Source organism: Thunnus maccoyii, chromosome 2, assembly GCF_910596095.1.
Source record: "Thunnus maccoyii chromosome 2, fThuMac1.1, whole genome shotgun sequence".
Classification (NCBI taxonomy): Eukaryota; Metazoa; Chordata; class Actinopteri; order Scombriformes; family Scombridae; genus Thunnus; species Thunnus maccoyii.
The window spans coordinates 29,123,236-29,136,873 of NC_056534.1; the positions used below are offsets into that span (position 1 = coordinate 29,123,236).

At 40.2% G+C, this 13,638-nt stretch overlaps 2 protein-coding genes across 4 annotated transcripts in view; one reads left to right on the forward strand and one right to left on the reverse strand.

Annotated features, from left to right (window-relative positions):
- Positions 1 to 206: 206 nt before the first annotated feature.
- Positions 207 to 6,766, forward strand: best2 (bestrophin 2). The gene is made up of 9 exons (XM_042391543.1): positions 207 to 366; positions 460 to 554; positions 1,204 to 1,437; positions 2,199 to 2,353; positions 2,529 to 2,606; positions 4,227 to 4,379; positions 4,476 to 4,556; positions 4,775 to 4,929; positions 5,197 to 6,766. Exons 1-9 carry the CDS (start codon positions 215 to 217, stop codon positions 5,972 to 5,974), a joined length of 1,881 nt encoding a protein of 626 aa, XP_042247477.1. The 5' UTR covers positions 207 to 214; the 3' UTR covers positions 5,975 to 6,766.
- A 113-nt stretch (positions 6,767 to 6,879) lies between these two features.
- Positions 6,880 to 13,638, reverse strand: part of LOC121887623 (protein Hook homolog 2-like) — a 29,168-nt gene continuing 22,409 nt past the window's right edge. Inside the window, exons 2-4 of one of the 3 annotated variants that reach the window (XR_006093014.1) lie at positions 8,730 to 8,946; positions 8,419 to 8,493; positions 6,880 to 7,578 (exon numbers count right to left, since the gene is read on the reverse strand). Coding sequence is in view for 1 of the 3 variants with exons in the window: in XM_042398545.1 (XP_042254479.1) it covers positions 7,453 to 7,578; positions 8,419 to 8,493; positions 8,594 to 8,641 (249 nt within the window). In the remaining 2 variants the exon portion in view is untranslated. Of the gene's footprint in view, positions 7,579 to 8,418; positions 8,947 to 13,638 lie in introns of all 3 variants that reach the window. The other 2 variants (XM_042398545.1, XR_006093013.1) reach the window with 2 other exon arrangements.

Below are 13,638 nucleotides of genomic sequence, written 5' to 3' on the forward strand. Positions count from 1 at the left end.
TTTTATTGTAATTTTTGTTATTCATGTCATTCAAATTTGACCCATAAAACAACAGATGTAACTTTTCTTTAATAGGCATTAAAAAGTTACTCCTGTTACTCCTGACCACCTGTTCATGGCCTCTGACCCGCTTTTGTTCTCATTGCAGGTGCAATTACAGACTTGATTCCTTACAGCTCTTTTCTTCTGAGGATCTATAAACTGGCTGTCACCAATGACTGTCACGTACACGGCCAGAGTCGCTAATGCTCGCTTCTGTGGCTTCTCCAAGCTGCTCTTGGCCTGGAAAGGGAGCATCTACAAGGTGTTATATAAAGAGTTCCTGGCTTTCTTTGCCATGTATACTGCCATTAGCATCACTTACAGGTAGGACAGAAAGAGCTTTACTGGTCCCCGAGATGATCTGTGCTGTGATTCACAAATTATTAGTAAACTCTGGATCATTTTTTATTCTTTTAGATTTTTCCTGTATGATGACCAGAAGAGGTATTTTGAAAAGCTGGCAATTTATTGCAACCACTATGCTAGCCTCATCCCTATGTCCTTTGTACTGGGTAAGCATTAATGGTCATTGTCAAATTTGAAACAACAGAGGAGGGGGCAGGATTAGAGATACTGTATATAATAATAAATATATGAGAGCTCTTTGATTTTTACCTGTTTGGGACTCTAGAGGGTAGTAAGCACGAATACACTGACAACTTCTCATAGGTTTAGGTTTCAGCTCTGGATGGCAGGACCTCTCCTCAATATATTTATAACCTGGGGGCCATATCCATTAAAATCATTCTATCTCTGTGCAATATCTACTATTAGTTGTACTAGGAAATATTTGTGTAATACACATTTTCGCAAGGATTCCTCAACAGAGATGGGGTACCAACCCACTATTCTAACAGACTGCAAAGTGTATTTTTCTGCATTTTCTTTTTTCCATTAATTCATTCTTTTCTCTCTTTCTTTGTGTATGTATATACAGTAGGCTAAAATACTTGATAACACTTATATACAGTTTGCAATAAGTCAAAATGATCTGACAATAACAGCTATTTGGTGTATCTGCTGGGAACTATTTTTATTACTATTTTTAATTTTGCTGGGGACCCCTGAGACCACAGTTGAGTTGAGTCCCTGGACCACTTTTAGCTCCTCCTTCAAGGTCTGATGTAAACACCTGCATCTCCTCTCCACTGGTGCGAGCAGGTTTCTATGTGACCCTGGTGGTGAACCGGTGGTGGAGCCAGTACACCAGCATCCCACTCCCTGACAGGCTCATGTGCGTCCTGTCAGGGGGTCTCCAGGGGAGCGATGAGCGAGGCCGCCTGTTGAGACGCACTATGATGCGCTACGCCAGTCTGTCGTCCCTGCTCATCCTGAGATCTGTAAGCACAGCTGTCTTCAAACGTTTCCCCACCATGGACCATGTAGTAGAGGCTGGTGAGTGTGTAAGGACAGGGGAGGCAATGGGGATGGTGGGGCTCAGCCTTAGTTATGTTATACGGGTGTTCGTGTTATTGTGTCCACCTCTGTGCTGTTACTGTACAAAAAAAACCCCAACCTTAAATCATTTGTGTTTGTTGGCTTCTGTTCTACATTACAACCTATCTGAGTTTGTCAGCTTGACTTTTCTACTGTACTCAAAAAGTGACAGGAAGCAATGTGATCAGTCACACGCTCACGTCATGAGAGTGTGTTTCTTCCTCTCCTGAACATTCCCTACACCAGCAAGTGCAGCAGAAATCACAGAGACAGGCACATCATGAAACTCACTGGTGATAAACAAAAGATATCAAATGTCTGCAGCAAGCTCATAAGACACTGGTGTGGCAATCCCCTCCTCAATGTTTTCTGAGTTAAACCTGTTGCATCTTTTGGTGAAATCAAAGTTTGATTTACACTGTGACATTGTTTTACAAAGTCACAAACATTATGTCAGAGTGATGTGATAAGATAGAGCTAAGACATCTTCACTGAACACATTCAATCAGTTCTCGCTCACTTTATGTCAACTTCTTTGGACAAATAACATCTGACTCAAAGAAAAGTTCAGGCTTAGGACAAATGACACTGATTTGATGTGATGTCTTGTTGTATTCCTACCTACATGCCAGCTTTGAAATGAAATTGAAATGAAATGAGTCGTGAAGTTATTAGTCTGCTGTTTCCTTTTGAACTGACTGTTTAAAATCATTGTGCAGGATTCATGACGAGAGAGGAACGGAAGAAGTTTGAGGGCCTCCACTCGCCTTATAACAAATACTGGATCCCGTGCGTTTGGTTCACCAACCTGGCTGCTGTGGCACGTGGCGAGGGCAGGATCAAAGATGATCACACACTAAAACTGCTGCTGGAGGTGCACCATTACACACACACACACACACACACAGGTCTACTGATTTATAAGTGAAACTACAGTTCTTGCGTAGATTGGTTTAAGATGTATATTCACATAGTTATAGAGTCAGACTCAGAGTTCGGATTAATGCTGTTAAATGATCTCAGACAGCTTAATGTTTGTGTGTGAACAGGAGCTGAATGCGTTCAGAGGGAAGTGCAGCATGCTGTTTCATTATGACATGATCAGTGTTCCCCTGGTCTACACTCAGGTAAGCAGCTTGGGAAGTGGCACGCTGGAGGTGGAGAAGCCATGGTAAATTGCATTTGAAAGTAACCCAACACTGAAACACCTAACTATCCTAGATAACTGAACAATACTTAAAGATCCCCTCCAGACATGTAATAAGACATAAAAATACTCTTCTTGGAACTATAATGTGTGTCTGATATGGTTTTTCCACAAAAAAAGTGTAATTACCACGTTAAAATCCTTAAATTGACATCTTCTCCTTCTCTCTCATTTAAAATGACAGAATCTATGAATGTGCAAATATATTTCTTTTCAAAAGCTTAATTGCAGAACATAAGACATCGCCTACTTCAATATAAAAGTCATTCTCAGTGTTTGTGCACTGGGGGGTTCAGGTTTCCACATCAAACTAGTGTAAATTGCACACTGGACCACAATTGGCTTCAAAAAAAGTTGTGAAGCCACAAGTCACGCTCAGGGGCCTGCCCCTTAAAATCAGATTTTTAATGAGTACAGAGAAACTTTCCACGTTCAACAGATGAAAGTGAAAACAAACTCTGCACATACATCATTCTGCACCATGAAGTTCAAAGATCCAACTGTAGGAACAAGAAGAAGAACACATTAATGAGTGCAGGGGGACGGATTATGTCAGTTTTCACCAACAGTTTGCTTAGTTGAATGGCTCTCTATACTGCAGTTCCTATGAGCCTTGATGGCCGTTGCAGTGGAGAGGATGCCACTCAGAAGTGTGTATCAGGAATGTAGCGTACTGAGAATGATTTATTATCAGGAATAAAACACTGCACCATAGCTGCTAAATTGATCCAAAATCTCCGAAAGTAGATCTGAAGCATCTAAATTGAAGCTGATAAAGTTCTGCAAATTGTCACTGCCTTTAGTGGTGTGCAGAGCAGATTTTAAAGCTCAGTAACTATGTTTCTGACTGCAATGCTTTTTCGCTCCTGAAATTTTTATATACACATGGTTTGTTGATAAGAAGTGAAAGGTACAAAACCTTTCACTTTTTATCAACAAACCACATTTTTTTCAACACAGCTGCTATTGCATGAAATGATGTTTCAAGCAGATTTTCATGACCATCTAAAAACAGGAAGATGTTGTCTATAGGAAACACAAATACGACAAATATTTCTTTAACCCTTGGCTGCCCAATATAAATCTGCCAACTACTGTACTTGTCTATTCCTGTCTTACTGAGCAGTCTGGTCACCTGGACTTTGCTTTTACAGACCATTTTCAAAGGAATACTTTGACTTGTCAAAGGAGAAAAAGTACAGGTGTAATTAAAGACGTTAATGATGGCTGTTCTCCATTTAGGTGTGTTGGTAAGGCAGCTTGACAAATATCATTAGCTCAGCTAAATGTAATTAAACCCTCATTAATGTTAGTAGTTGCACCTGTTTGGCAGGTCACATTGTCATATTGTTTGATCAGAGTTGGGTAATGTTACCTTTTATTTTAATTAGTTACATGGTAACATACTGGAACACTACAAGTTCAAGTACAAGTTCGTGATTAAGTTTTTGGAGGCCTTTTGTTTTATACCACATGCCATAATTGAAGAAACTTATAAGATATTCTAACCTGTTAGTTGTTACCTATATCTGCCCCGCAGGTGGTGACCTTGGCAGTGTACAGTTTTTTCCTGGTGTGTCTAATTGGTCGACAGTTCCTGGACCCTGGTCAAGGCTATCCAGGTCATGACCTTGACCTCTACGTGCCCATTTTTACCCTGCTGCAGTTCTTCTTTTACGCTGGATGGCTCAAGGTCAGACAGTGGGTCAAATATTGAATGTTCTCCTTTAACAAGTAGAGTGTAAAGATCCCGTAGTTTTGTTATAAAAGTTTCTGTTTTGTCCTGAAGGTCGCCGAGCAGCTGATCAACCCTTTTGGAGAAGACGATGATGACTTTGAGACGAACTGGTTGATAGACAGAAATTTCCAGGTTTCTTAATGCTGTCTCTTTGTCTTAGGCCATATTATTGAATACTGTTTACTTTGCCAATGTGTGAGACTTTGTGTGCACTCAGTAATTCAGTTCTGTTTGCGACAGTTTGCAAACAGGTCTCGTCTTATGTTTCATGTTTTTTGGGAATTAAGTTTATTTCCATTTTTATTGTGGATACTTGATCTGTGTGTGTCTGTCTGAATTTCACTCTGCAGGTGTCGATGATGGCGGTGGATGAGATGTACGGAGATCTGCCAATGATGGAAAGAGACCGCTATTGGAATGACTCTAACCCCAGACCACCCTACACTGCTGCCACTCTCTTTGTTCTCCGCAAACCCTCCTTCCAGGGTTCCACTTTCGACATGGCGTAAGTTTCTCGGTTTTACCTTTTCATTGTATGTGTACTCGACTTGTGAGTGTGACTTTCACTTTGAATCCCCCTGCTTGCTGGGAAAGTCTCGGTGGTGAAAGTGAAAGTGTTCATACCTCATTCGAAAAGTAAGTAGTGTGATGTTGTCAGGTCTGAGGAAGAGTAACAATCCATTATCTACCCTCGATAGAGGATGACACCAACCAACAACTTAATGTCTGATCTAACAGAAATTATTGTGACATTTCTGGTGCCATTTGACAGGATTCCTAAGGAGGAGATGCACTTCCAGCCTCTGGAGGACATTGCTGAGAACCTGGAGGAGTCAGGCAGTCGTCACCCCAACATGGCCCTCTTCAACCGCCTCCTCAACGCAGCCCCCTCCCCCACTGGCCTCATGGGAGGGGCTCTTCGGCGCACCTCAGCCCAGCTTCAGAGGCTACGCCACTCCCCCAGCATTGACCAGTGCACCAGCGATGATGAAGACAATGAAAGTTGTAAGATAGGTAAAGGGGGGTCTCTGCCATCAGGGCTGGGGCAGGACACCCAGAGCACCGTGAGTAGTTTTAGAGACGAGAAGAGCGCCACAACGCCTCTACTGGAGATTCAGTTTGGGGCAGAGCAGGAGAAGCGAGGAGTGCACCCTGCTTTCAACCATGGGAAGCTGGGGAGGGGAAGGGATGGGAGGGGTGATGAAGATGGCCAGACAAGGGACGAGGGAGAGAAAACAGAGAGTACAAGGGGGGAGATCCAAGCTCCTGTGTCACTACTTCCTCCCGCCCCCTCACAATCCAAAGAGACTCCGAACTCTGCCATTCCAATCACCTCCCGTCACCCTTCTGCCTTCCTGTTTAACCCCACTGCCCACTCCAGTCTGGAGCACTGCAGCTCGCAGCCAATTATCAACCAGAACAGAGCCGTACCCGCCATTCCCAAACCTCCTTTTGGTGGAAACAAAATGTCCTTCCTCACTGTGCCATCTTATAATGAACCTCAACGTTTTCGCAGTGTGAGCATGGGATCAGAACTCACTGGGTCTTAGGGGGGGACAATGGTTTATGATGTTGTCATGAACTTTTGACTCTTTGAAACTATAATGCTCGATTCAGTGCACGTTTACGATAATGAAATTAGTCATAGATAAGGAACCGTGCTTTCATTTTTACTTTGAGTATACAGCACCTTTGGGGCAGTTTTTGGAAATAAGATTGTTCAGATTTTCCCAGATTTTCTCATAAAAACTTTCCAAAACATCCTCCCAATTCACTGCTGACTTTTCAAAGTCAACTGTGAACTGTACAGAATTTTAACACATCATCTGGGACCTGGGAAAAGTTTGGTATTTGATGGCATTTTGAAGGAATACTCTGACATCACGGAAGATTCATAGTCTTACTGAGTGTGGGAGAAGAAAAATATTAATTTAATACCTGTATGTTCAGTACAGAGATTACATGTTTGTGCTAAGCTAGGCTACACAAATTTCATCAGGTTTAGCCTAGCTTTGCATAGAGACTGGAGGCAGGGAAAATTGGCCTCTATCACAAAAAGGAAAAAAACACATTCCAGAAAGTGTCTTATTTACATTTTTGTGTTTTTGCAGCTAGCAAATCACTAACCAGTACATCCAAGATTTATGAAAGTCTACAAAGCGTCAGTGTCGTCTATTTTTTTGTTGTTGTATTTTTCTTGTTAAATACAGAAAATACAACATAATAAGACAGCTTTGGAGTTTTGCAGGGTATCTTTGAAGGAATCAGGCTAGCTCTTTCTCTTAGAGCTTAATTTGTGCTAAGCTAGGCTAAACACATTGCAGAACTACCTCTGTACAGTACTGAAGAGATGCAATTGAAACCAGTTGTTTCTCAAAATGAGAAACTAAATGTTCAGGTTCTTCAGTTAACATCTTGTAGAAAATATTGCTTGTCACTACTTAAATCTGTATTATATAAAGATGTAGCCTAATCAAAATTTATCCTGGAAATGGTGCCGAAAAGAAGACAAATGTGTTAAAACTGTTTTCTTTTTCACTTTATTTACCTTGATTACTAAAATAAACCTGTAAATAGAATGATCTCTAATACATTATCTTGTGTATTTTCAAAAATGTAAGTTAAACAAATAACAAATGGAAAGAATGAATGAGTTAACAAAATAGCTTTACAATGATGGCATGAAATGAGTCATTGTTTTGCATTGTTTCTAATGGAAATTGAATCTTACCTGTAAAAATAAAATTTGAAATATCACACAATGAGGAATGGAACTGACAATCTAGTGATTATTTATAGGATATACATGTATGTACATACATTTAGGTATAATACAGATATAAAAACATAATCAATGACACTTCTTTAGTTTCTATCTAGTTCCAAAATTACAAAATTGTCACTTTAGTACCACATTTTACCAGCAGGGGGTGATAGCGGCAAACCAAACAGAGCACGTACACAGAGACCTTCTCCCACATCTGCCCATGACAGGAGGAAGCTGGGCTCTCCATGACGATGAAGGGTCCTACCTGGGCTGCAGGGAAAACGCCCTCCTGGCCTGGGTGGACTGCCTCTGCTTAGCCAGGAAAGACTGGGCAGTGCCTGGAGTTCTGGAGTCCTCACACAGACTTTGCTGCTGCAGAGCAGAGGACTGAAAGAGGCAATAACAACTGTCAGCTGTTAGTGAAAACATTATAATACTCTAATGTAGGCATGTTAACCAGATCCTACCGACATCCACTACCACTAATAATCTGAGTGCTACTGCAACTACTATCACTGCTGTATCAGCATAGATTAACCTGATAAAACGTCACTGAATGGAGTACCCAGATAACACAAAGTCAAAACAAGACCGGGACTCAATCCCCTTTCGTGGCGTGGTTGTGGGAAGCCAGTGAGGGATAGCATGAACTCTGTCTATGGTCCATCCTCCGAGTGAAGCTCCTCACTGGTAGCTGAGAAGAAGACATCATGTGTACTGGAGAAAGCATAACGATGTCTGTATGTTTCTCACGGCCAAAAATGAATTTAGTGATTAAAATGACTACAGTTCAGGGGAAATTGGTGATAACCATCCAAACTGGGGTAAAAAGGGGCGTATGAAACATCATGCAAAAAAATCTGGCCTTATTTAAAGTGGTAAATTTGCTGTGTAGCTGTGATTCAAGTGTTCAGAGTAAGTCTGATTTTGAGTGAGCATGAGTTTTTCCTGACCCATTTAGAGTTGTTTGAATACAAAAGAAAAGCTTTGACAAAGGCAGACATCATTTCATCTAAGCAACAACTTACAGTGTTTGTTTCTGTTAAAACGGTTTGATTCACCATGATTGAACATGTGCATATCATTTACCAATATGACACAATGTTATGGCATATCGTTACCTCTCAAATACTTATGACAAATGGCACTTGACTGTAAGTGATTAAAAGTTCAACGAATAACAGTTATGAGTTATGAATAACAGTCACTCTTCCCTTATTTACTCACCATACTTTGCCAGGCTGTAAGAATCAGTTTCTCCTCCTGTTCCCATCTGGACCTTGTATTATCTCCCTGAGAGTCCTGTCCATTTGAAAAGTGTTTTACCAGGACAGTTTAACACAATGACATTAGACAAAGGTACTTCAAAGAAGTATCAGAGTCTGGACAGACACTAACTCACCTCTGCTGTCATAGTATCAAACGGTCTGGCTTTCTCGTTGCTCGTCATTATTTGAGATCACAACACAGTCAAAGCCAAGCAGAATATAGCAAACAATAAAACAAACAAACAAAAAAGAAATGTTTGCGTGACTGACCAACTTGTACACCAACGGCCCCCTGACCTGCCCCGGCTCTCTGCAGCTCAGTGCTGCTCCTGGCTGTGTTTTGCAGCAGAGGCCCTGGTTTTGTTGTGTGGCAGACAGAACAATATGGAGAGGTGCTGCAGGCTTAAGTGCTCTGGCTCCTCTCCACAGTCAAAGATGCCATCCTGCTGACTCGGGCACATTCACTGTTGGACATTCAGTCACTGGGCTGGGGATTAGTGGGTATAACACAATATAATTAGCTCAACAATAGATATGGCTTCTTGTTGAAATGTAGGAGTATAAACGTGGGTATCTCAAAAGCACATTAGCATAGGACTCATGTTTGTTGCCCTGATGGTTGGCCGGATTAAGGAATAAAAATGCATTGATGAAAAGAATAAGAAAAGAATAAGAAGGAATTTTGTTTATACTTGTGTCAGTCGTGTCATATCATGCTCTAATGTTTCCACAAAGATCCATGAGTTAGTGTGCACATTTGTTTGTCTGTTTTACTGAGTCATTACCAGTTTCAGTGACCCAGAAATACCGTAGTTCCCCTGATTATCAGTTGACCAGCATCAAAAGCCAGCATTATCAGCATATCAGGCAAGATCAAGCTATAGAGAAAATCTCTGGCCGCTAGTGGCTGAATGTGTTCAGGAGGTCTCTATTTCCTGTCTCCCAGAGACAGTTTTAGCAAAGGTCAACCCATTCCAGTCTTTGAGCTGGCTTCAGGGGAAATGTGGTTTATGTTTTTGCCATTAAGTGTGAAAACATAAGTGTGGGGGAGGATTTCAAAGAAGTGTGTGTGTGTACATGTTTCTCTGGAACCAGGAGCACTGAGGTCAGCAGGCAGGCTTACTGAAACTATCTAATTACGACTGAAATCAGCTCTGCAGCTCCTCACGAATGGTTTGACCATATTTACCACATGGTAAACTGTATTTGCACACATTTCACTTATTGCTGTATGTATACAGCAGGTTGCTACTTTCTGCTTGTGGGACTTTGTGGAAGACATGCGCTTCTGAAACGGAAAAAAGTGAAAGAAACAAAACAGACATAGAAAAATGTGGGAAGAAAAGAAACCTTCGTAGACAAGTTTCTTGAAATCTGCCTCATCTGAAACCTGCAAATGTTTACTCTCTTAAGAGAGACGCAGTTCACAAGGCCACAACAGACACACCAAGCGCCGCAGATTCCTGTTAGCTAGCAGGGCCTGAACATCTGTTGTGAAATCTCCCTCCTACTGCTGTAGTTTCTGAGCTACAGTCTCACACACTGAGATTATGAAAGATTTCTGCAAAATCACAATCACTTTGATTGCATCAGAAAAGTCCTCTTTATTGCACATTTGGTCTTATTTTTGTACTTTTGTCCAATGGGGGATAAAAGCTCAATGGTCAGATGATCATATAGTTGTAAACATGGCAACAGTTCGACCAGGTTACCTAAACCACTTCATTTGGAGGTAAAACTGAAAGTGAGCACACCTGAAATGTCAATAGTCATTGCACCGGAAAACTGTGGGTGTGCAAATCTACTGTAGGTACTGTAAGTCCAAGTTCAACCGGAAGGTCAGTTTTTTTAATGGTTGTAGATTACAGTAGGCAGTTTGGTTAATAATTTGACTGTTTACCTTTGTTTTCTCTTCGAGATATGTTTGATTAACCTGCAGGTCTGTTTAAAACCTGTAAGTCATGTGACTGTTTATGTTTCTCACCCCGTCAGACTCCTTTTAGCAGTGTTGCCTACTGAGTACAATATGATTATTACCTATATAAATGATGCCAAACCTACAAAAGTAAGACCTAGATTGTATGAAACCAGAATTTTCCTTTATACAAAAGACTAAAGAATACAGAGCGATGCTGCATTCAAAGACAGTTTGAAAAAAATATCATAAAAATATGGTTTAACTGAATCACAACATTTTATTAATGAGTTTTATCTATGATGTGTATGAGGTGTTATGATGTAGGAATTGGTCACTGGAAAGTGAAAGAAGGTTGTATTGTTAAAAATAGAAACATATCGGAAATCAAAATTACACCCGGGCTTTCATATTCCTCTTCACAAAATAGAAAAATAAATAAATAAAAATAATGAAAATACAAAGCAAAAAACATACACCTCCTTTAAAATCAGAGAAAACATCTCAGATATCTGTTGTTTCATATCTTGTAATTTCAAAAAGTACAGATAGAAATAGGACATGTTTTTTAGGAAAAACACCTACACCCATGAAGAACATGAAGAACATAACACGCACACAGTAATGCCAGTAAATGCACACATGAAAACAGGTCATTAGTACGACCACAAGATTTGTATTGATTAGTTTGTTTAAACACACACACACGCATACAAGTACACGTACACACACAAACATGCACACACTGTTTATAACTGCAACTTGTTGCCTTTGTTTGCACATTATGCAATAATAGGATCAACCGTACTCTTTCAGCTGAATAAACACACATGTGACTCCAGTCAGTGTTTATTGTACCAATTCTAACTCATTTGTTTTTGTCTGGCATGTGTGTGTGTGTGTGTGTGTGTGTGTGTGTGTGTGTGTGTGTGTGTGTGTGAGTTTGTGCGTGTGTGCGTGTGTGCGTGTGTGTATTACAGGCACTCCCTGTCTTACACACCCTGCTTCATGAAGAAGTATTCTGTACATAAGGACCTGTCTGTCTGGTTCTCTCTGGTTGTGTGTGTGTGTGTGTGTGTGTGTGTGTTTTTCTATCAGCCGGGTCTGTTACAGGCTCGTTCTTCCTCTCTGTGTCACACACACATACAGTATCTTTTTGGCTGTCTATTGTACTAACTTTATTTAAAGAAGACAACTTTATCAGTACTGTCTGATCCAGAATGAATCAACTGTTTGTTAATGGTCTGTCTGTAATGTTATCAAGATAGATGAAGTACAGAGACTTGTTTTTGAAGTGTATGTGTGTGTGTATGTGTGTGTGTCTACAATATAGTGTGAGTTTATCACCCAGTAGATGAAACATTTCCTTGATTGTCTTTTTCCTTGTTTAATTGTTTCTAGGTAATTCTCGCTTCCCTAAATTGTCTCCTCACTCCTAGTTTCCATAAAACACAGCAGCAGTTCAGGCCTGTGATTGCACACAAACTAGAGTATTACGTTGTTCTCTACAAACAATGTCAATCACATTTAGCTACAGTGCTTGTCAGGGGTCTTTGAGTGAATTTCAGGGAGTTTATATTAAAAGTACAAGTATTTTACTGCCTAAACATCAGCGCATTGTGCAAGGACTATATTGTTCATGGATTTTTCCCTACGCTCTGCTGGCATCAACTCACAGTTATATAATTCTGTACCAAGTTATATTTAACAACATAAATCTTCTCAGATGCAGTTCCAAAGGACTAATTTTTAAATCTAATTAAAATGGGGTCCACGGTCTAATGTGGATCTATTTTTTTTGGCATGAGTGAGCTGTGGGTGGAGGTGAGAAGTCTTTGATATGGAAAACTCAGGCCTTTTTCATGAAATCAGTTCAATTTAAAGGTACCATACGCTCATATTTTTTCTTTCTGTTCCGATTTGTCCCTAACAAGCACTTCACACCTGTCACAGCACAGTGTACATGTTGACCACTGTCTGTTTCACTGCCAGCTGCCTCCTGCAGCAACAGCCTCACAGCTTCCTCCGCCGCAGCCCTCAGTAGCGGAGGATCTGAAAACTGGGCAACGTCTCCAAAGTCAGACTGCAGGTTATTATCTACCTGAGGATGTTATTATTTCTGGATAAGGTGGAGCAGACTTGACAGATGGGAGGGATCCACTACTGCAAGCAAACTGGACTTTAAAAGGATGATTATATTGTGACGGCTTTGACATTAAAGAACCATTCTTGTGGTTTTTGATTTTTTTCTGCCTACTAACCATAAGTTGCCTACATTACCCCTGACTAGACAGACAGGTAATGAAAAGGTATAAAAATCAACAATGAAAAAACAAAAAAAAATTCAAGCCTGGTTCCAGACATCTGAATCACTGCCCACATCTCAGTGACATGAAGTGAAACAAAATGACAATTCAGTCTGATTATCAGGTCAAAGACATTTGTAATTCTTGATATAAAGAAATTCTTGATTTGTGACACATCGAAAGAAGGTTTGACTTTTAGACTACAGAGATTTTCAAGCTGTCTGGAAATCAAAAACGCCTACAAAGAAGAGGTCAAAGATCTGTGTGTGCGCAGTTACATTCAGATATACTACCATGAACTACAGAAACAGGCTGGCTTAATGGTTTCCCTAAAGAGAAAAGGCCTTGTTTGTATGTGATTTAGGTGACATTGAAGACAAAGTCCATTTATTGTTTAATTGCTCATGTGATGATAACATAAATAGATAAATAGATGGATGATTATAAACAAGACAAAGACTATAAAGAGTATAAAATAATTAACTAACTAACATCACTGTTTCTTGTCTTTAAAAGTTGCTGATTCATGAGTCGTTGGTGGCCATATGACTAGAATGTAATTTTAACAAAAATAAAGCAAACTAATGAAGTGACACCAAAAGCCTGCTGTGAGGTAGTAAATCAATATTAAACTACAGATCGGTGGCAAATTAACATATAATTATTTCTTATTTCTTTGATTCATCAAAGCATTCAGTGAACCCTTGTTCCATATATGAAAACATTTGAGTTCTTTATGTTTCTCCACTCATTTATTCAGATTTTTCCTGTAATTTTTAACCAATCTATTTATGATAAGTTTTGGAAAATATTCTCATTTTTTGTGGTTAAAGCTGTAAACACGTAAAACAATGGCATGACCCTTTTAATAAGAACATGTTGAGAAATCCAGCAGCAGCTGCAGGGATGCACATCTGCATTGAGAACAGATGGGGAAGGGAGGAGGTGGGGTGGGGAG

Excerpts from the sequence above, each read along its gene's own strand:
- best2 (XM_042391543.1), top strand. The coding sequence starts at position 215 with ATGACTGTCACGTACACGGCCAGAGTCGCTAATGCTCGCTTCTGTGGC. Across the intron at positions 1,438-2,198 it reads GGACCATGTAGTAGAGGCTG|GATTCATGACGAGAGAGGAA; the intron begins GTGAGTGTGTAA and ends ATCATTGTGCAG. Across the intron at positions 4,380-4,475 it reads TTTACGCTGGATGGCTCAAG|GTCGCCGAGCAGCTGATCAA; the intron begins GTCAGACAGTGG and ends TTTGTCCTGAAG.